Below are 16,473 nucleotides of genomic sequence, written 5' to 3' on the forward strand. Positions count from 1 at the left end.
ATTCTGGACTCTGCCTCAGGTATTTCTCACCCTGTTGAGACGCAGAGATAGAGGACGAGAGGAACCCGTCAGTGCCTGGGAACCTGAGGGATCCTGGAGAGACAGACAGAGACAGGAGACAGACAGAGAGAGGACAGGGGGAACCATCGGGTGATAATGCTGTGAGGAGAGCTGCTCAGGGAAAGCTAAATCAGGTCATTTTTCCTCCCCTCATCTGTATCCTGAAAGCGTCCTGTGTGGGATCTGGTCTGGTGTGAGGGGACTCTGCAACACCATGGGAGCCTCCAGTGACAAGGTAAGGTGATGGTCTGGGTTTGACTTGAGCCCTGCAGGTTTGGTGTCTGATTTGGCTGCCTGATGGGACCAGGATTGGACTTGATTTGATTTAATTGATATGAGGTTGTTTTGTGGATGTGTGGGTTTCCAGTTAATATTGATCAGCTTCAGCAGGTTTGAATGGAGTCAACAGTAAATTGACATTTGTTCTCGGCAGGAACTCCGGGGTGAAAATTGATAAAACAGGCTTCGGTTTTAAACACTGGGTGGCAAATTACCAGGTCTTAAAAATATATCATAAATGACACAAATTTCAATATATGACACATTAAGATGTCAGGAAGAGCAGTATCAGAGAATCACAGCTTTAACCGACGACTCTCTTTCTTACCGATAAACTTCACCTGAACAGTTCATTGATGTTTTTCCAGTTTCAGTTTGGGAAAAAGTTTTAGTTAAACCAAACCTATTTTATGTTTTATGCTTCTGTTTACTTCTAAAGCTCTTACTGGCAGCTTCCCATCACGTATGACTTCCCTTTGAAACTGGTCTTATTGTCATTATCTGACTCGTACAAGCTGATGCTCAAAGTCCGGGGTGCAACACACACACACACACACACACACACACACCTTAAAGGAAATCAGTATTTATTTCTATGAAGATTTATTCTCCCTGAAATGTTAAAAAACAAGAGCAGACATTACGAAGGCTTTTTTATGGTTAGAAAAAACATAATTCTGAAATTATTTCATTTTAGGCCCAAAAATAAACAAAAATCTTCCCGGGATTGTCACAGGAAAAGGACACGGAGTAATTAATAAGGAATTTCTTTCCCGGTTTTCTTACTCAGAATGTTTTATCTTTGGACTTTTAGCAGCACTGATTAGACATCTGTGTAATGTGCCTGTGTATGTGTATCTGATGATAGCTGACCTCACTTTTGTACCTCTGCTCAACATTTGTTCCTTATATTGATAAAGATATAATAAAAAATAAAAAAGCCGCACATATTAACGAAAACATGGAGCTCAGTGAAAGAATGAAATGTCTCACCTGAATGTCCTCGAGGTCCTGAAAGTCGGGATTATGTTGCAGTAGATTTTGGATTTAAGCCAAACCAAGCAGATGTTTACTTACTGTTAATCTTACTGTACACCCAACACAGCCCAGGAACACTGCTGGCATTATTGCACCTCTGATATAGATTATACATTGTATAGCTTAAAGTTTGTTCTGCTGCATGTGTTCCAAATGTCACAGAAATGTTCACACTGATTGTTTCTGTTTATTTTTCTGTTTTCTTCATATAATCGTGTCACAAAAACGGACTTTGCCTCAGCTGTTTGACGCAGTTTAACTAAATTAGAAATAATTAAATTATATTAAAATAATTTTCCTTTAAAAGGTTAAAGGAAAATATTTATAAAAAGTGTTCCATATTATTTATTGACATAAGATCAGTCGGCTCTCCGTGACTCCACTTTTTAAGGAAGTTAAATGAAGTTAGAAGTCGACAGAGTCATGGGAAGTTGATTTGATGTTTTGAGAGTTAAATATTTCAGCTTTAAACGACCTGTGAGATTTTATTGTCACGGTTTACTGACCTCTTGTGCAGCTTTCTCAGCACAGGTCAAATGTTCAGGTTTTCCTCTCAAAGAAGCTTCAGGAATGTCAGAGGAGGCTGAGAACAAACTCAGCGGTTTCACCCTGACAAAGAAACCTCTCAGTCTGTTTCATTCTCACCCAAACACCAGCTCGGAGTCGTGGAGCATTTAAAGATGAATCTCCGTTATAAATGTCGTTCACTGTAACGTGCTTCTGACCTGAAGCTTCTTTATCATGCTTGTTTCTCTTTTTGTGCCAGATTAGATGCTGTGTGAGTAATCAGGCTGTAATTGTGAATAAGATACATTGTTCTGTAACTTTGCTGCAGTATGTTTAGCAATGAGATTAAAAATGGAAGGACCTTTCTGGGGCTCATTTACTGATGGGTGCAGAAGATTTTGGATGTGTTCCAGTCGACTGTTTAGGCGGCAGCTAAACTAAATTTGCTCCCAATCAAAGTAGGTAAATGTCTGACAACACTACAGAAAGGACCACGACAGAGATAGACCGTTTTGTTAAAGAGGAAGATGATTTTTTTAAACCAGAAACAGTCGTTGCATCGTTTTATTCAAAGCCACCAAACTCTAGACAAAGATTTTACCTGGCAGGGCTCATGGGAATTGCTTGTCGATCACTACCGTCATCGGTTAGTTTGTGTTGTTTTGTGCTGCACAAATAATTGTCTTGGATCCGAATGAAGAATTACAAACACAAAAGTCTTGGGGTGCCGGTTTAGCTCCAGGGGCCCCGTGTACAGAGGCTACAGTCCTCGATGCAGCGGCCAAAGGTTCGACTCCCGTCCTCGGCCCTTTGCTGCACGTCTTCCCCCCCAACCCTCTTCTCACATTATCTCCTGTCTCTCTTCAGCCGGCCTTTAAAAATAATTAAGAAAACACATCCGATTCCACAAGATAAAATACTGCTTTTCTTTAATGGAGTCTGGTTGCTTTGAAGAGAGCGATGTACCAGCTGTAACTTGTCTTCTGTTTAACTGTAGGGATCTTTATCATAATGTTGTCATTATTATTTTATAAGCACATGAAACTCAGATCTGTCAGCTGGTCTGAGCTGTCTTTATTATCTGTCCTGGTAGCACACAAGAGTAAATGTAATATATACAATGTCCTTGGGTTCTCTTAATTTTAACACTTAAAGTTTCTTTAATTTAATCCTTGTCTTGTCCGTGACATGCCTATTAATCTGTGCTTTTATTCCAAGACTTCTTTGACGAGAGACAATGAAAGTATTTTTGACCCTTGACCTTGAAATGCTGTTTTATGTGTAGGTTAGATTATATCTGACAGATCTCAGAAAACTAAATTGGCATCAATTTGTTAAATAATCAAACAAAAAGTTAAAATCAGGACATTTATTTTCACACAGGGTCAGAAAGTGACCAAAAAATCTCCCAGATGGACTTTAAAAACTGTTAACTCAGGGAATCAGTGTAGTTATTATGACTGTATTCAATTTAACTTACTCACTGAATCGACCACATCAGTCCTGTAACCTTTTCCATCAGGAGCTCATGTCTCCCTCCTGCTGTGAAATGAACCGACTGTCAGGCTCACGTGTTCTTCATACAGGTCGTATTCAAAGGTAAATCGATGGCACTGAATTAAAGCTGCTGTGTTTTTTCCCCCCTGCAGGCGTCTCTCCTCTCAGGGCTGCTGGTGTTCATGCTGTGTGTCGTCTCTTCTCTCTGCCAGGAGGAATATTCTGGATACCACTCAGGTCAGAGCTGCTGCACCCTGCGATGTGGTGGATCATCAGTTTAATACATTTCCACTTTTATGTTTTTTATTTAATTGTTTGTTCATCAGGAAGTCCTTTGAGTTCAATATAAATCTCTTTTTTTGAGAATGAACTGGCCGGGACTGCGCACCATTACAAAGTTGCAAAGATGATTAAATAAAACTTGGACAGCAGACAGGAAGAGTAACCAAAAATCATCAGCTCTACACATTTGTATAAATTGTTATTTTAGATAAAAAAGAGAGAATTTGTCCCTCACTGCATTCACCACAACCATGAAGCATCTGGTTTAACTGCTCCTGCATGAGGAGAGCGACTTCCAGCACGTCAGACTGGGATCTCCACCTGTACAATCCTAACCACTTGAGCTGTGTGTGCAGGGTTGACATACTAATATTGCAGTAGTAGCGCGCACAACTCCAAACTTTGTTTCAAAGAAGCGTTTTGGGTGCACGGTAGAAAATCAGATCTAGAAAAACGAAAGCTCCGACACTCACAGAATCATGGATGACTCAGTTTAATGCTGACTCGGCATGCTGAGGCACAGAGCCGGAACGCGTTCGTTACCCACAATGAGTCATCCATGATTCTGTGACTGCCGGAGCTTCCGTTTTTCTAGACATACTAATATTAACACCATCCTCACTCATTTAAGCACCTTTAACATTTTCCCGTGTCTCATAGCGAGACGGAAATTAACTCTGACGTCACCACTCTCCCCTCCGTGGTCACGTTACTGAAGACTAGAATAGAATTGAACATTACGGAATTTCCCCCATGGAGATCAGTAAAGGATTATCTTATCTTATCTTTATTGTCAATGCACCAGGTACAATGAAATTGAATCCGCAACTCACCATCAATGCAACAGTAAAATAAATGAATAAATACAGCAGGCAGACGCAACAACAAAAAAAGCAAAGAGCTAGTAGGGTCCCCGACATGTGCAAATGTGCAATAGTAAAGGGCAGGGTAGGCAGTGGTGAGGGGCATGTAGGGGACTGATAAGAGGCTCTATGGCTCTAGAGATAAAACTATTCCTCAACCTGGAGGTGTGAGAGGCAAAGGCTCTCTATCTTTTGCCAGATGGAAAGATGCTGACGCGGGTGAGTGGGGTCCTTACTGAGAGGTGAGATACTAAAAAGGGGCCATTTTTTTTGTCTTTGGTGAATGCAATGCCCTTCAGTATATTTGAGCGCTAACATCAGCATTTATTAAAAGTTTGGTCCAGAAAATATATAAAAAAAAGACACAAAACACAAAAACAACAAAGATTTCTATTTGAAATTTCTTTTCTGGTGCAACCATGAAATGTTTTGATGCTTTTTTCACTTGATATTATAAATAAATAATTACTGTATTAGTACAAATATATATGGCAATATTTTTGTCTGAAAATTATTAGGGATGCACGATATTATCAGCACGTTATCGGTATCTGCAGATTATGGCTTGAAAATGACATATCGGTATCGGCAGATATGTCATTTTTCTGCCAATATTTTCTGCCGATAAAACAACGCTTTAATTCTGCCTAAATGCTGATGATTCCCTACAAAAGCTTGACGTAATGCTACGACATTAACTCGGCGTGAGTGTGCGTGCGCACTGCATGCACCACGCCTCTTCCGTCAAGCGTGAAGAAGGGTGCAAGATGACTGGCAGTTTTTCAACAGACAGCGAGGTGGATTTCATTTTACTTATTTGTTCTGTGCAACAGGTAAAATTTGCCCTACTTGTGGCTACTGTCAGGATTGTTTCTGGGAGAGCATCACATAAGCCCGTCTAAGTTGTATAAAGTTTACAGTTTTATTTGAAAGAAAATGTTACAAACAAATAAATATGGTATTTTGTACAGATCCTAAGTTTAAGTAGTTTTCTAATATTGCCCAGTGAATGTGCATATTTTAAAAAGGACTGTATTATGTTATTTCTGCATCTGCTATCAATCCCACTGCAGCGAGACTTGATGTTCTCTGCAGTTTGGCGGCATCGGCAAAAAGGGTCGGAAAATATTGGCATATCAGATATCGGCAAAAAATCGTGCTTCCCTAAAAATTCAGTTTGAAGTCAGGATTAGATTCAGGACAGATTATTTGACCATACAAAAAATATTATAGAAGAAGAATAAGAAATAGAAACCAAGTTATTTTACTTCAAGAAAATGATTTACAATAAAATAAACAATAATATATACAGTATCTACAATACCTGTTTATTTTAGAAGAGTTACTTATCAAGATTAAAACCTGCCTGTGATTACGCACAATTGAGTTTCTACGAGCAGACCTCCTCCACCCTCAGCAAAGGTAGCACACCTGTGTAACTGGCACAAATTTATTTCACTCCATGTTGCAGTTTTAAAAGTGGCTCATGTAAGGGAGCATTCAGGAGTTGAACCCAGGACCTCTCTTTTACCCCACATGTGGGGGAATCAGGTCTGACATGCAGTGTTTGTGTCTGTCCAGGTGAGGACCACACCTATGAAGGCTCCCTGGTGGACCAATATGACAACTTAGCCTCTCCTCAGCCAGGTGAGCACAGCGGCCCTCCCTCTTTATTCTTACCTGATGAGCTAGCGTGTTAAGTCCACCAGAAACCACATGAACCATGATGTCTTCGTGTCGTGCCTTCAGAGTATCCACCCGAGCCGACTCAAAGCTACGACGAGGACCAGAGGTCCGAGGATGGAGACTACGACCCCTACGGCCCCGCCCCCACCCAGGTCACCATGATCACAGAGGACGCCTTCCCCTACGCCACCACCACCGAGTCCCACTACGCAAAGGAGGACACAGAGACCATGAAGGTGAGGCTTCCCCAGGTTTAGGTTCAGTCCCGGCTTCTTTCTTCAGGAACTTGAAGGCTGAGGGTCGGAGTTGAACCCCGGGCAGCTATGCATGGGGAGAGTGCTTTAACCGCAGAGCTGAAGCGGTGCCCTCTTTCCCATTTTTTGTTGTTTTTGATGCACATTTCCGCTTGTGTTATATTGACATTTTTTCAGGTACCGTATGAGTATCCTCCTGAAGGGCCAGACACAGACTCCTCCGAGGAGTCGGGGCTTGATGAAGGGCTCGTAGAGGAAGGGCCGACGGAGTGCGACTGTGAGAACGGAGCGCCTGGATTCGCTGGCTTCGCAGGACCAAAGGTGATCACTTCTTCCTTACTACAGAAAAACAGCTGGTTGACCTGCTGACGGTGACGAAGAGACACATTAAGAGCTTCAAAGTCCTCTGAAATCTCTGCACTGATCAGCCTGATGGAAGCAAAACTCGAATCATTTAAACATCATCGAGTGCATCGATTTGCCTTTCGATCTTTAAAATAACTCAAACCAATAAATCTGTTTAAAAATAGTTGCTAATTAATTTGATGGATGACAACAAGTTAGTTTATTTAAACTACATTTAAAGTTGTGAATCTCCTGCCCCAGTGAGATTAAATTCTTTTCTTTTCTGTAGCAGCACCAAAGTATAATTGTCCCTCCGTATACAGTGCCTTGAAGAAGTATTTGACTTATTTGACTCAACTGGAAGGGCTGCACTGTTGCCTCAAAGCTAGAAGGTCACTGGTTCAAACCCCGGTTTTGGCAAAGTTGGCCTTTCTGTGTGGAGTTTACATGTTCTCCCCGTGCATGCGTGGGTTCCCTCTGGGGTCCCCGGCTTCCTCCCACAGTCCAAAGACTCGGAAGGTTAATTGGTGACTCTAAAATGGCCCATAGGTGTGAGTGTGAAAGGTTGTCTGTCTCTATGTGTCAGCCCTGTGATTGACTGGCGACTAGTCCAGGGTGTACCCCGCCTTTCGCCCAACCGCGACCCTGAACAGGATAAGCAGAATAGATAATGGATGGATGGACTCAACTGGAGGGCTGCTCGGTGGTGCTGTGGTTGGTGTTGTTGCCTCACAGCTAAAAGGTTCCCTGTTGGAGTCCCGGTTTGGACAAAGAGAGCCTTTTTGTGTGGAGTTCCTGCTTCCTCCTTCAGTCTAAAGAGATACTCGTTTGGTTGGTGATCAGTCCAGGGTGTAACCCCGCCGCTCGCCCAATGACAGCTTGGAGAGGCTCCAGCCCCCCGCGACCTGAACAGGATTAGTGGTTTAGATAATGGATGGATGGACTTATTTGGGCTTTATTGTATGATTATGAAACGAAGGCCCGTCCAAAAAGCAGACATCTTTCTGATGCAGAAGTTTCCCTGAAAGGATTTTTTTGCTGCTGAGTTTCACTGCAAAGCACTCAATATTTTTATCTTAAATCATTTTAAATACCGAATAATAATGTCCCCAGCCCAGGATAACCGCTTTATTCTTAAGATTCTAGTTTTCTTTTTCATAATCTTTGATAGAAAGTGGTGAAAGTTTCAGTTTTAACTGTATTCATTTTGCAGAGCCACAGTAGCTTATCTGCATGTACCAGGATTCAATCAATAAAATCATATATTTGTCTTGATTTCTTGTTCCTTCACCTTCCTGATCTGCTCCTGACTGATTGTTTTTCCCTGTCAGGGATCCAGAGGTCTGCAGGGTAAAACAGGTGAGCCGGGAGCTCAAGGCAGAGAGGTGAGAAGCTACAGCATTGTTACTGCATGTTTATTAATGAGCAGAAAAGCGGAGTTACAGCTGCAGCTGCTGTTTGTCTGTGTCGACCGATCTTTAGGGTTATAAAGGAACAAAAGGGGTCCGAGGAAGAGGAGGAGACACCGGGCCTGTGGTGAGTAAATCGGGCTTAAGATAGATACTCGTGCACGTACAGCGTTGTTTGTAGTAAACACACAAACTGAAAGTAGACGTTAAACTGGATGAGTGAACAAAGTAAAGGAAAGTGGAACTGAGAAGCTTCAGGAAGAATTATAAAGGAGGTTTAAACGAAAGTAAAAGTAAGAAAAGATTTAAAAAATCCCCCAAATATGTTTTTTTATTCTCAGCTATGAAAACAAAATAAACTCAGATAAAATCTATGATTAGAAATGTCGAGTGATAACAGTTTGTCCTTAGAAATGTGTGTACGATGTTTGAAGATGTCTTTTGATGTTTTGTCTTTACACAGTTTCGCTGAATATTTGAGATAATGTATTTATAATGATTATTACACTCAATTATTGGCTATTAATCGTCTTTTATTTCCCACTTTATTCTTAGTTTTCCTTTGATTCCTTTATGTAATTGTATTGCTTCTATTGCTTTAAGTTCTTTAGTTGCTTTATTCTCTTTCTATTGCTTTTGTCGTTTTAATTCCCTTTTATACCTTCTATTGCTTTCAACTGTTTTCTTGTTTGTATTGCCTTTACTAGTTTTTATCTCTTATCACTTTTACAGCTTTTATTGCTTTTATTGCTTTATTTCTTCTCTTTTATCGCTTTTAAATATTTCATCTCCATTTACTGTTTCTACTTCTTCCTGCTTTGTCCCCTTGGTCTTGTGTCCGGCCAAACTGAAAGTAGAAGTTAAACCGAATGAAGGAGCAAAGTAAAGAAATTAGAAGTGAAACTAAAGCTGCAGGAAGAATTATAAAGGATGTTTAAGCAATAAAACAGAAAATGAAAGTAAAAGAATAAAAAAGAGATGATTTACAAATATATCTTTATCTTCATTTAGGACAAAAAAAACCTCAGATTAAAACCATGTTTTATAAAGATCCTATTTTCAGCCTTAAATAATACTTTAATTTTAAAATAGAAGATACAACACGTTCAGTAAAAACAATGTGTCCACTTTAAAAACAAGTATAATGTTGTCCTGTCTGCAGTATTTACACACTTTGTAACATTTAGAATAATGTATAAAAACGTCATTTGAATTCTCCAAACCTCCAAAACTAAACCAGCATCAGAATCAAATTATAAAAGTTAGATGTCAACGGCACAAACCTCATTTATACTAACAATAAATATTGAATTCAAAATTGTTTTCCTGAACGACAAATCAAGTTAATAAAAGCAGTTCTTTCAGTTCATCAGATTCATTGTTCTTGCTTTGACCTTTGACCCCTCCTCTTGCAGGGTGACCCCGGGCTTGAAGGAGACGATGGAGCTTCCGGTTTCTCTGGAGCGATGGTGAGTTAAAAACCAGGCTACGCGTTCAGATCGCCGCCTGCAGGTCTGCTGATTGTGTTTAATAAAGAACAGAAGGAGAGGAGGTGTGTCTGCTAGGACATCATTAAACACACTTTAACTAATGCTGAGCTCTATGAAGATTAGTAGATTCTTCTGTGAGATGATCTTAATCTAAGCGTGTACGTTTTAAGCTGAAATGTGACTTCAGAGGTGAATCTTTTTCAGGGAGAGCCTGGACTTCCAGGAGACCCAGGCGAGCTTGGGGAGCTCGGTCTGAAGGTAAACACACTCTCGCTGCTCGTTCTCCCGGTGCATAATATTTAATATTTATATATATACTAATTATGGTGACGCTTAATGTTCCACTTTTATTCTTCAGAGTTCACCAGCTTCATGAAAAAGCTCCAGCAGTTTCAGTGTTTTATTAAAGTCTGACATGTCGTCCTGTCCACAGGGAGACTTTGGCATGGAGGGACCCCGAGGAGGAGTGGGCGGTCCTGGTGAGACTGTAAGAGACCCCATGTTCACTTCATCTCTGTCATTTGTATCTATGGAGAAATCTGATCGCAGCTTCGACCTCACACGGGATTCACACTACTTTGTTAGCATTTACACACAAGCATGATGCTGCCAGCTTCATGTTATCTAACATACATGTAGCTGTGTCTTTGACCTCTTTATTGCTGTACTTTGAAGGGAACATTAATCAAACAGATGTAAACCGGCTGAGGTCAGCTGGGAGGCTCGTTTCAATCAGCCCTCTGACGGATGTTGTTCCTGCATCCTGAAATCATAAATAATATTGAATTTATTTTTTTATCGATGACGTTAGGGATGGTGCAATTTAACACAATTCCTGTACGGAAGAGTTTAGGGCGTTCATTTTTAACTCTTGTCCCTCGTTGAGCCTTTAAATATACAGAGTAATAAAAAACTAGAGATATGAAAATACATACCATAATATAACAATAGTCAAATTCTAAACACCATTACAAATAAATTATTATTTTGTTGTGAAAGATTTTATATCTGGAATTATAAATCTGGATATTTAAAACATTTGTAATTACAGTAAAAATAATACAGCTCAGTTTAGCTATATTTAAATGTAATTAAATAAATTATATTTATCTATCTATTTATTTCTGATATGAATCTTGTAACTGTACATTTCAAACACAGTTTGATTTTCTCAACACCACCTTGATCCTGGAAGCAGCTCTTTAAAATCATTTAAAACTTTTTAAAAAGTTAAATAACAGAAGCCGAGAAAAGCCGATGTCGTGATTTTATTTTAAAGTTTATCTCTAAATTATTCTCGTGTTATTTCTGGATATCAGAGTTGTTTGAAATGATACTGAAATAGTAGAAAATCATTTATTTCAGGGAAAATGTGACAAAATAGAAAGATCTGTAGTGTTTATAGTAAACACGAGCGTCCCATGAAGAGAGGCGGAAGTTGTAACAGTCGGGGGAAACAACCTGCAGACCTGCGTAAAGTGTTTGGAAATCACCTGCCCCTCCTCCTTCACCACCATCACTACGTCACAACCAAACCTCAGCGGCCATGTTGGTTTTAGCGCCTCCTCCACACGCAGGCGGAGCGGTGATGACTTTGGGGGTTTCCCGGCCGACAGCTGCTGCAGCAGTTTTCAGTTTCACTCTTAAAAAAACAAAATGTGTGAAATGATTCTTATTGAATATGTTAATTATTGTATTGCTCTTATTAGTATCATTTTAAACCTTACAGTCAGCACAACACACACACACACACACACACACACACACACACACACACACACACACACACACACACATTGATTATTTATTTGTTTATTTCAGGGTCCTCGTGGTGACGCTGGAGCCACAGGATCAAAGGGAGGTAAAGGTATCAAGGTGACTGAAAACACACACACACTTTTACACTTTATATATTAAACTCTTGTTTACCTGTTCTTTTCCTTAAACCTTTTATTTTGAAAATATTTCTTTAAACGTTTATACCTCAAGCATGGATCAGTAACAAGAGGAACCCGTACGCTCACTCTCTGAACATCGTATTCGCTCTTTTATCCGTCAGTAGGGATTGTTCTTTCTTACAGCTCTCTTTTCTTTTTCGTCTTTCCTACATTTTTGGATCCGTTTTAACTCTCTGTGCTTTTGTTTTCAGGGGTCGTCCGGTGACGAAGGGAAAGAAGGTCCTCAGGGAGGAGACGGACAGAAGGTATGGAAGTAAAACTGAGCACAACTTTTAGAGTTTATCTGCGGGAGGTACGAGTGGGACTATGAACAGTTTTGTCAAATATTAGGGCCTCTGTTGTTTAGAGAAGTGCCTTAAGGCACTTCCTCTCCTCACCACTGGAGGCTGATAGAGGTCAGAGCTAACTTGATGTTGATCTTCTCCTGCAGGGTCAGACTGGAGCTCCAGGGTTCCCAGGCGACGTTGGCGACCGAGGATACAACGTAAGAAAGATGAGATGATCTGAGTCTGGATCGTTCACACGTCTTTTCTTGTTTAAAGTTATAAAAAAAGCCAAAAAATGTTGATATTTATTAAAGTACTGCGCACACAGAAGGTGGGTCAGAGTTTCTGCACTTCTGCCCTGTGGCGAAATATTTGCGCACATTTAAGATGTTTTTTTGTGCACACATTATTCTTTGTCCTTTGGAAATTATATTATTAAAGCCAGAGTTATAATTTCATGAACATCTGTGTCAGTTAAAGTCGAGCTGAAACGGCATTTCGAGAGTATCTAGCTTCCGTATCGTGGCGTATTTCGGAGTGAAACAGGACGTGCAGGCGGGACATATCATTAGAGGGATTTGATTTGATGGTGGGCGTAGACAGACGTTCTCCACAGCGCAGCAGCTAGCTAACAGACCGAGCGTTCTTGGTGCTCTGCGGCTAAATGTTGCAGATTGATTGGTTGAAATTGTTTGTTGCTAACTTATGTTAGGACGCGTGAAATTTAGTATTATCGGATTTTGATATAAGAATACGAAGAAATGGATTTTTTGGCCTATATTGTCACATAGATGCACAATGTTACCGGGGATGTGATCTGAAAGGATTAAAATGACATTTTTCATTTCACCTCGACTTTAAAGGTGTATATAATGTTGATGGTTTTTATTTACTTTATCATTTAAATACTCTTTTACTCCACTTGTGTATTCCAGTCCCTCCAGGATTTTGCGGCTTTCTCCGTAATTGTTGCGGCCTAAAATGTCTTTTTTCCTGTTAAACACATTAAACATGATAAAGCCTTTTTGATACTAAAGTCACTCTCCATGAAATGCTCATTATGCACTGCACATTCACATTCAATGCTATCAATATGTGCAAAGGAGAATATACACATTATTTATTGCGTTTAAGCTGTTCTACTCGTTCTTTCGGCTGCTGCAGCAGAATATAAAACACTTGACGAGAACAGGGGGATTACTGTCTCACTGAGACGACTGTTTGAAAGTGACTGAGCGGACTGCCAAGTGTCACCTCAGAGACATGGGTAAATAATAATAATAAGAAGAAGATTCATTATGATGGATTCACGGTTTAGAGGCTCGTTAAAGACTCTGTAGTTCTGATCTTTAAGCGCGCGGAGAAAAAGTTTGCTCAGTGTTTTTAAAACCTCGACAGGATTATTTCTCTGTTGTTTTCCACCCTTTCCTCGATCTTCTCGGACCGCTCCGCCATGCGCTGTAATTCTGTTGCCTGATTTCTTGTTTAAGATCAGATTGTTTCATTTAAAGTCTTTTAATTCCCCTTGAAATTCTCGGAGTTCTTCAGCGATGTCTGACGTTATTTCTCTAAGCATTAGGTTGATGTGAGATTCCTCCATGGCTGATCGTGTCTTTACTTCAGGTGCTCTTTTTTCGTCCTCTCTGTGACTGTACCAGAACACAGATTCATTCCTTATTCAATTTCAAAGTCTCTTTCATCTTTTTCAACTCAAAGATTCATTTTTGCATTTTTAAGTATTTTATGACAATAATTTTACTTAAAACACATCTGTGTGATTGCAAGGAATCTTTTTCTGTGCTCAAATTGTCCCATCACAGACACCGTAGATTCCACTCAGGGATCAGGAGACTCACAGTCAATTTATTAATTAATGTGTTTGATTTTTCATTTTTACTTAGAACAAAACCTTTAAGTTTACTTTAAGTCAGATTGTTCAACAACCTCGTGGACTTCTCCTTTATTGTGTTTATTGTATCATGTGACTTTGCTCCTCTTTCGTCCTTCAGTGAGTTTCGTTTCATCTACATAGATAACATCATCTCTGATGGGGAAGTGAGATTCAGCCAGTGTTATTACTCAACATGCACTGTTTTTACTGTGTTTAATAAGCTGCTTACACCAAAATATATACTCAGGTCATGTTCTGTTAATCTTTAATCTTCTTAATCCTCATTATGCAGAGATGCCTCAGTGATAATCTTCTCTGTTTGTCCTCCTCAGGGTTATCCTGGACAGCCGGGAGCCTTCGGACCCAGTGGACCAAAGGTATGACTATAGGTCATTATTAAATATCATTGAAACGTCATGGTAACTTAGTTCTGCATTTACATACCTCCCCTGCATGGGGGCTGTGTGTGAAACTGTGTGTGGGTGTGTGATAAATGTTGCGTGAACTTTGAGTTTCCTTTTGACAGCCCACATTCCAACAGTTAGGATTTCCCTTTTGTTTGCAGTAAGGGGAGTATTAGTATATATTCGTAATAACACCCAGAATGAGTGTAAAACTTGAAACATGAAACTACAACAACCTTGAACTGATAGTCAAGTCGGTGCTCAAGATTCACAAGGAGACCCTGTTTTGTTCAAGAGATCACAAGAAAAACACCTGAACAGCTCAAAGAGGAAGAAACTGTTGAGACATTTAAAGCTAAAAAAAACAACATGTGAAAAACAATATGACAGGTCAGGTCACAAGAATAACCAGAGTATGATCACAGTCAGCAGCCAAAGAGTCACAATGTGAATGTCAAGTGATCTGTTGAGGTGCTAATGAGCCAACCAGAAAACTAGCACCTGGTTACTGACAGTGAAAGACAGCTGCAGGCCTGAAACCAGACAAAACTCATGTGTGGACTATCAGTTACAAAGGGACTTTACACCGTAGAGTTGTGGGTTTTTTCATCTCTGGATGTTGACAATCTCCTATCAGCTCTCGTCCGACGCTGATAAATCTTCTGTTCGTGGCTTCTGTTCCGACCAGGGCTTCCTTTTCCGTGCCCTGCATTGTTTACAGTCCAATTGGTAACTTGATCAGTGACTGTATATAAAGATGGACGACGCATCTCCACCTCCTCTTGTACTTATTTGAAGCCTCAACTCCCCTCGGACCGGCGGCTGCCATCTTGCTCATGTGTATCCAGAGTGTGTGCGGTAGAGATCGGCTGGTGGAGCCGCAGTAGTGACGCCCCGCCCCTTCCTCTACCTAAAACACACATTGTGGCCTTGACGTGTCGGAGCCCTCAGGTGCACTAGAGTCCATCGCTGTGTCCGAACCAGCATACTAACGTACTGCCTACTACATACATACATAGAAGACACGCCCCCCTTCTTTCTTAAAGGTGTATGACCCTCTGAGGGCATTGTATAAAACACAGAGTTAACATAAAGAATGAAGAGTTTAATTAATTATTAACAGATCAAAGCAACCTGTGATTTTGCAAATCATAGTTTATCATAACATTAAATTGATATGCTTTATATATCTTTTTACTCTGTTTATATGCAGTGATGGTAATTATTTATCAAATCCTTATTTCTTATTAGTATATGTTAAGTGTACTAATACTATACTCTGACAAAAATACTAATTTCCCCAATTAACCCTCGGGGATTAATAAAGTATTTCTGATCTGATGAATTATTGTCGAGCAGTTTCCCATCCACCAGGATCCTTGCATTAATGATTTCACCCAGCTCTTCCCTCAACGCCCGAGCCAACCGAACCGGGTCAAAGGAGCTGAAACCTGCCCGACCCTCCTTCAGCTTGAAAATAACTTCCAACTCCTCTGGATGGTCCTCTTCCATCCTCATCATCTTTGAATTTCCCCGCTGCTTCCTCCCTTCGTCTGACTCCTGCCACAAATTGCTCTTTCTTTTCCTGTCTTTTTTCCCCATACTGCTTTGCCAACTCCCTCCACCTTCATCGTCAGTCTCCATGGTAGGTGCAACAAGACGTGTGCGTTTTATTAATTTATTGTCAGAAACGGCCGAACTTAACGCAGACCCACCTTGCTGCTCAAGATGTGCTGCTCCGCCTTCCCGCCCTGACATCTCGCGTGGTTATGCGTTTTGATCAACTTCAAAGAAGGGGTGTTTCTCGTAGCGGGGGGGCGTAACGTGAATGGTCTTGCAGGCCGCAGACAACCCTGTCTCAGTCAGTGGGCTCAGTCTGCAGCAGAACAGCTTCTTGTGTTGGTCTGAAGCAGATATTCACGCTGATGGAAAGTTCAATGACTGTAGTGTTAGTGTTAGTTACGTCTCCTCTCGCCGTTCCTCCTCTACTCTGCTACTCGGGAACAGAACGCTGCAGGAGCCCCATTAGCCCACAGAGCTGTCAATCATGAGGTCACGCCCCCTTTTTATAGCATCAAATAACTAATTAAAAGTAAACTTCTCACTTGGACATAAATCAGCATGATAAGAACTAACTATAATGACAGAAACCATGTTTGAGAAAAATGTCTGGCCATGTTGTTGTGTCTAAACCAAGATAAAATGTTCAGATGATCAATTATCTCATAACCACGAGGGAATAAT

At 40.5% G+C, this 16,473-nt stretch overlaps 1 protein-coding gene across 1 annotated transcript in view; it reads left to right on the forward strand.

Annotated features, from left to right (window-relative positions):
• The first annotated feature begins 274 nt into the window (after positions 1-274).
• LOC138584259 (collagen alpha-2(IX) chain) overlaps positions 275-16,473 on the forward strand; it is a 28,212-nt gene continuing 12,013 nt past the window's right edge. Inside the window, exons 1-14 of the mRNA XM_069656446.1 lie at positions 275-295; positions 3,534-3,618; positions 6,108-6,173; positions 6,276-6,463; positions 6,695-6,787; positions 8,143-8,196; positions 8,294-8,347; positions 9,636-9,689; positions 9,915-9,968; positions 10,144-10,197; positions 11,532-11,585; positions 11,860-11,913; positions 12,099-12,152; positions 14,158-14,202. Coding sequence (XP_069512547.1) covers positions 275-295; positions 3,534-3,618; positions 6,108-6,173; positions 6,276-6,463; positions 6,695-6,787; positions 8,143-8,196; positions 8,294-8,347; positions 9,636-9,689; positions 9,915-9,968; positions 10,144-10,197; positions 11,532-11,585; positions 11,860-11,913; positions 12,099-12,152; positions 14,158-14,202 — 930 coding nt within the window. The remainder of the gene's footprint in view (positions 296-3,533; positions 3,619-6,107; positions 6,174-6,275; positions 6,464-6,694; positions 6,788-8,142; positions 8,197-8,293; positions 8,348-9,635; positions 9,690-9,914; positions 9,969-10,143; positions 10,198-11,531; positions 11,586-11,859; positions 11,914-12,098; positions 12,153-14,157; positions 14,203-16,473) is intronic.

This window comes from Semicossyphus pulcher, unplaced genomic scaffold (assembly GCF_022749685.1).
Source record: "Semicossyphus pulcher isolate SPU_LCO1_2020_fin unplaced genomic scaffold, fSemPul1.0.p SCAF_9, whole genome shotgun sequence".
Lineage (NCBI taxonomy): Eukaryota > Metazoa > Chordata > Actinopteri > Labriformes > Labridae > Semicossyphus > Semicossyphus pulcher.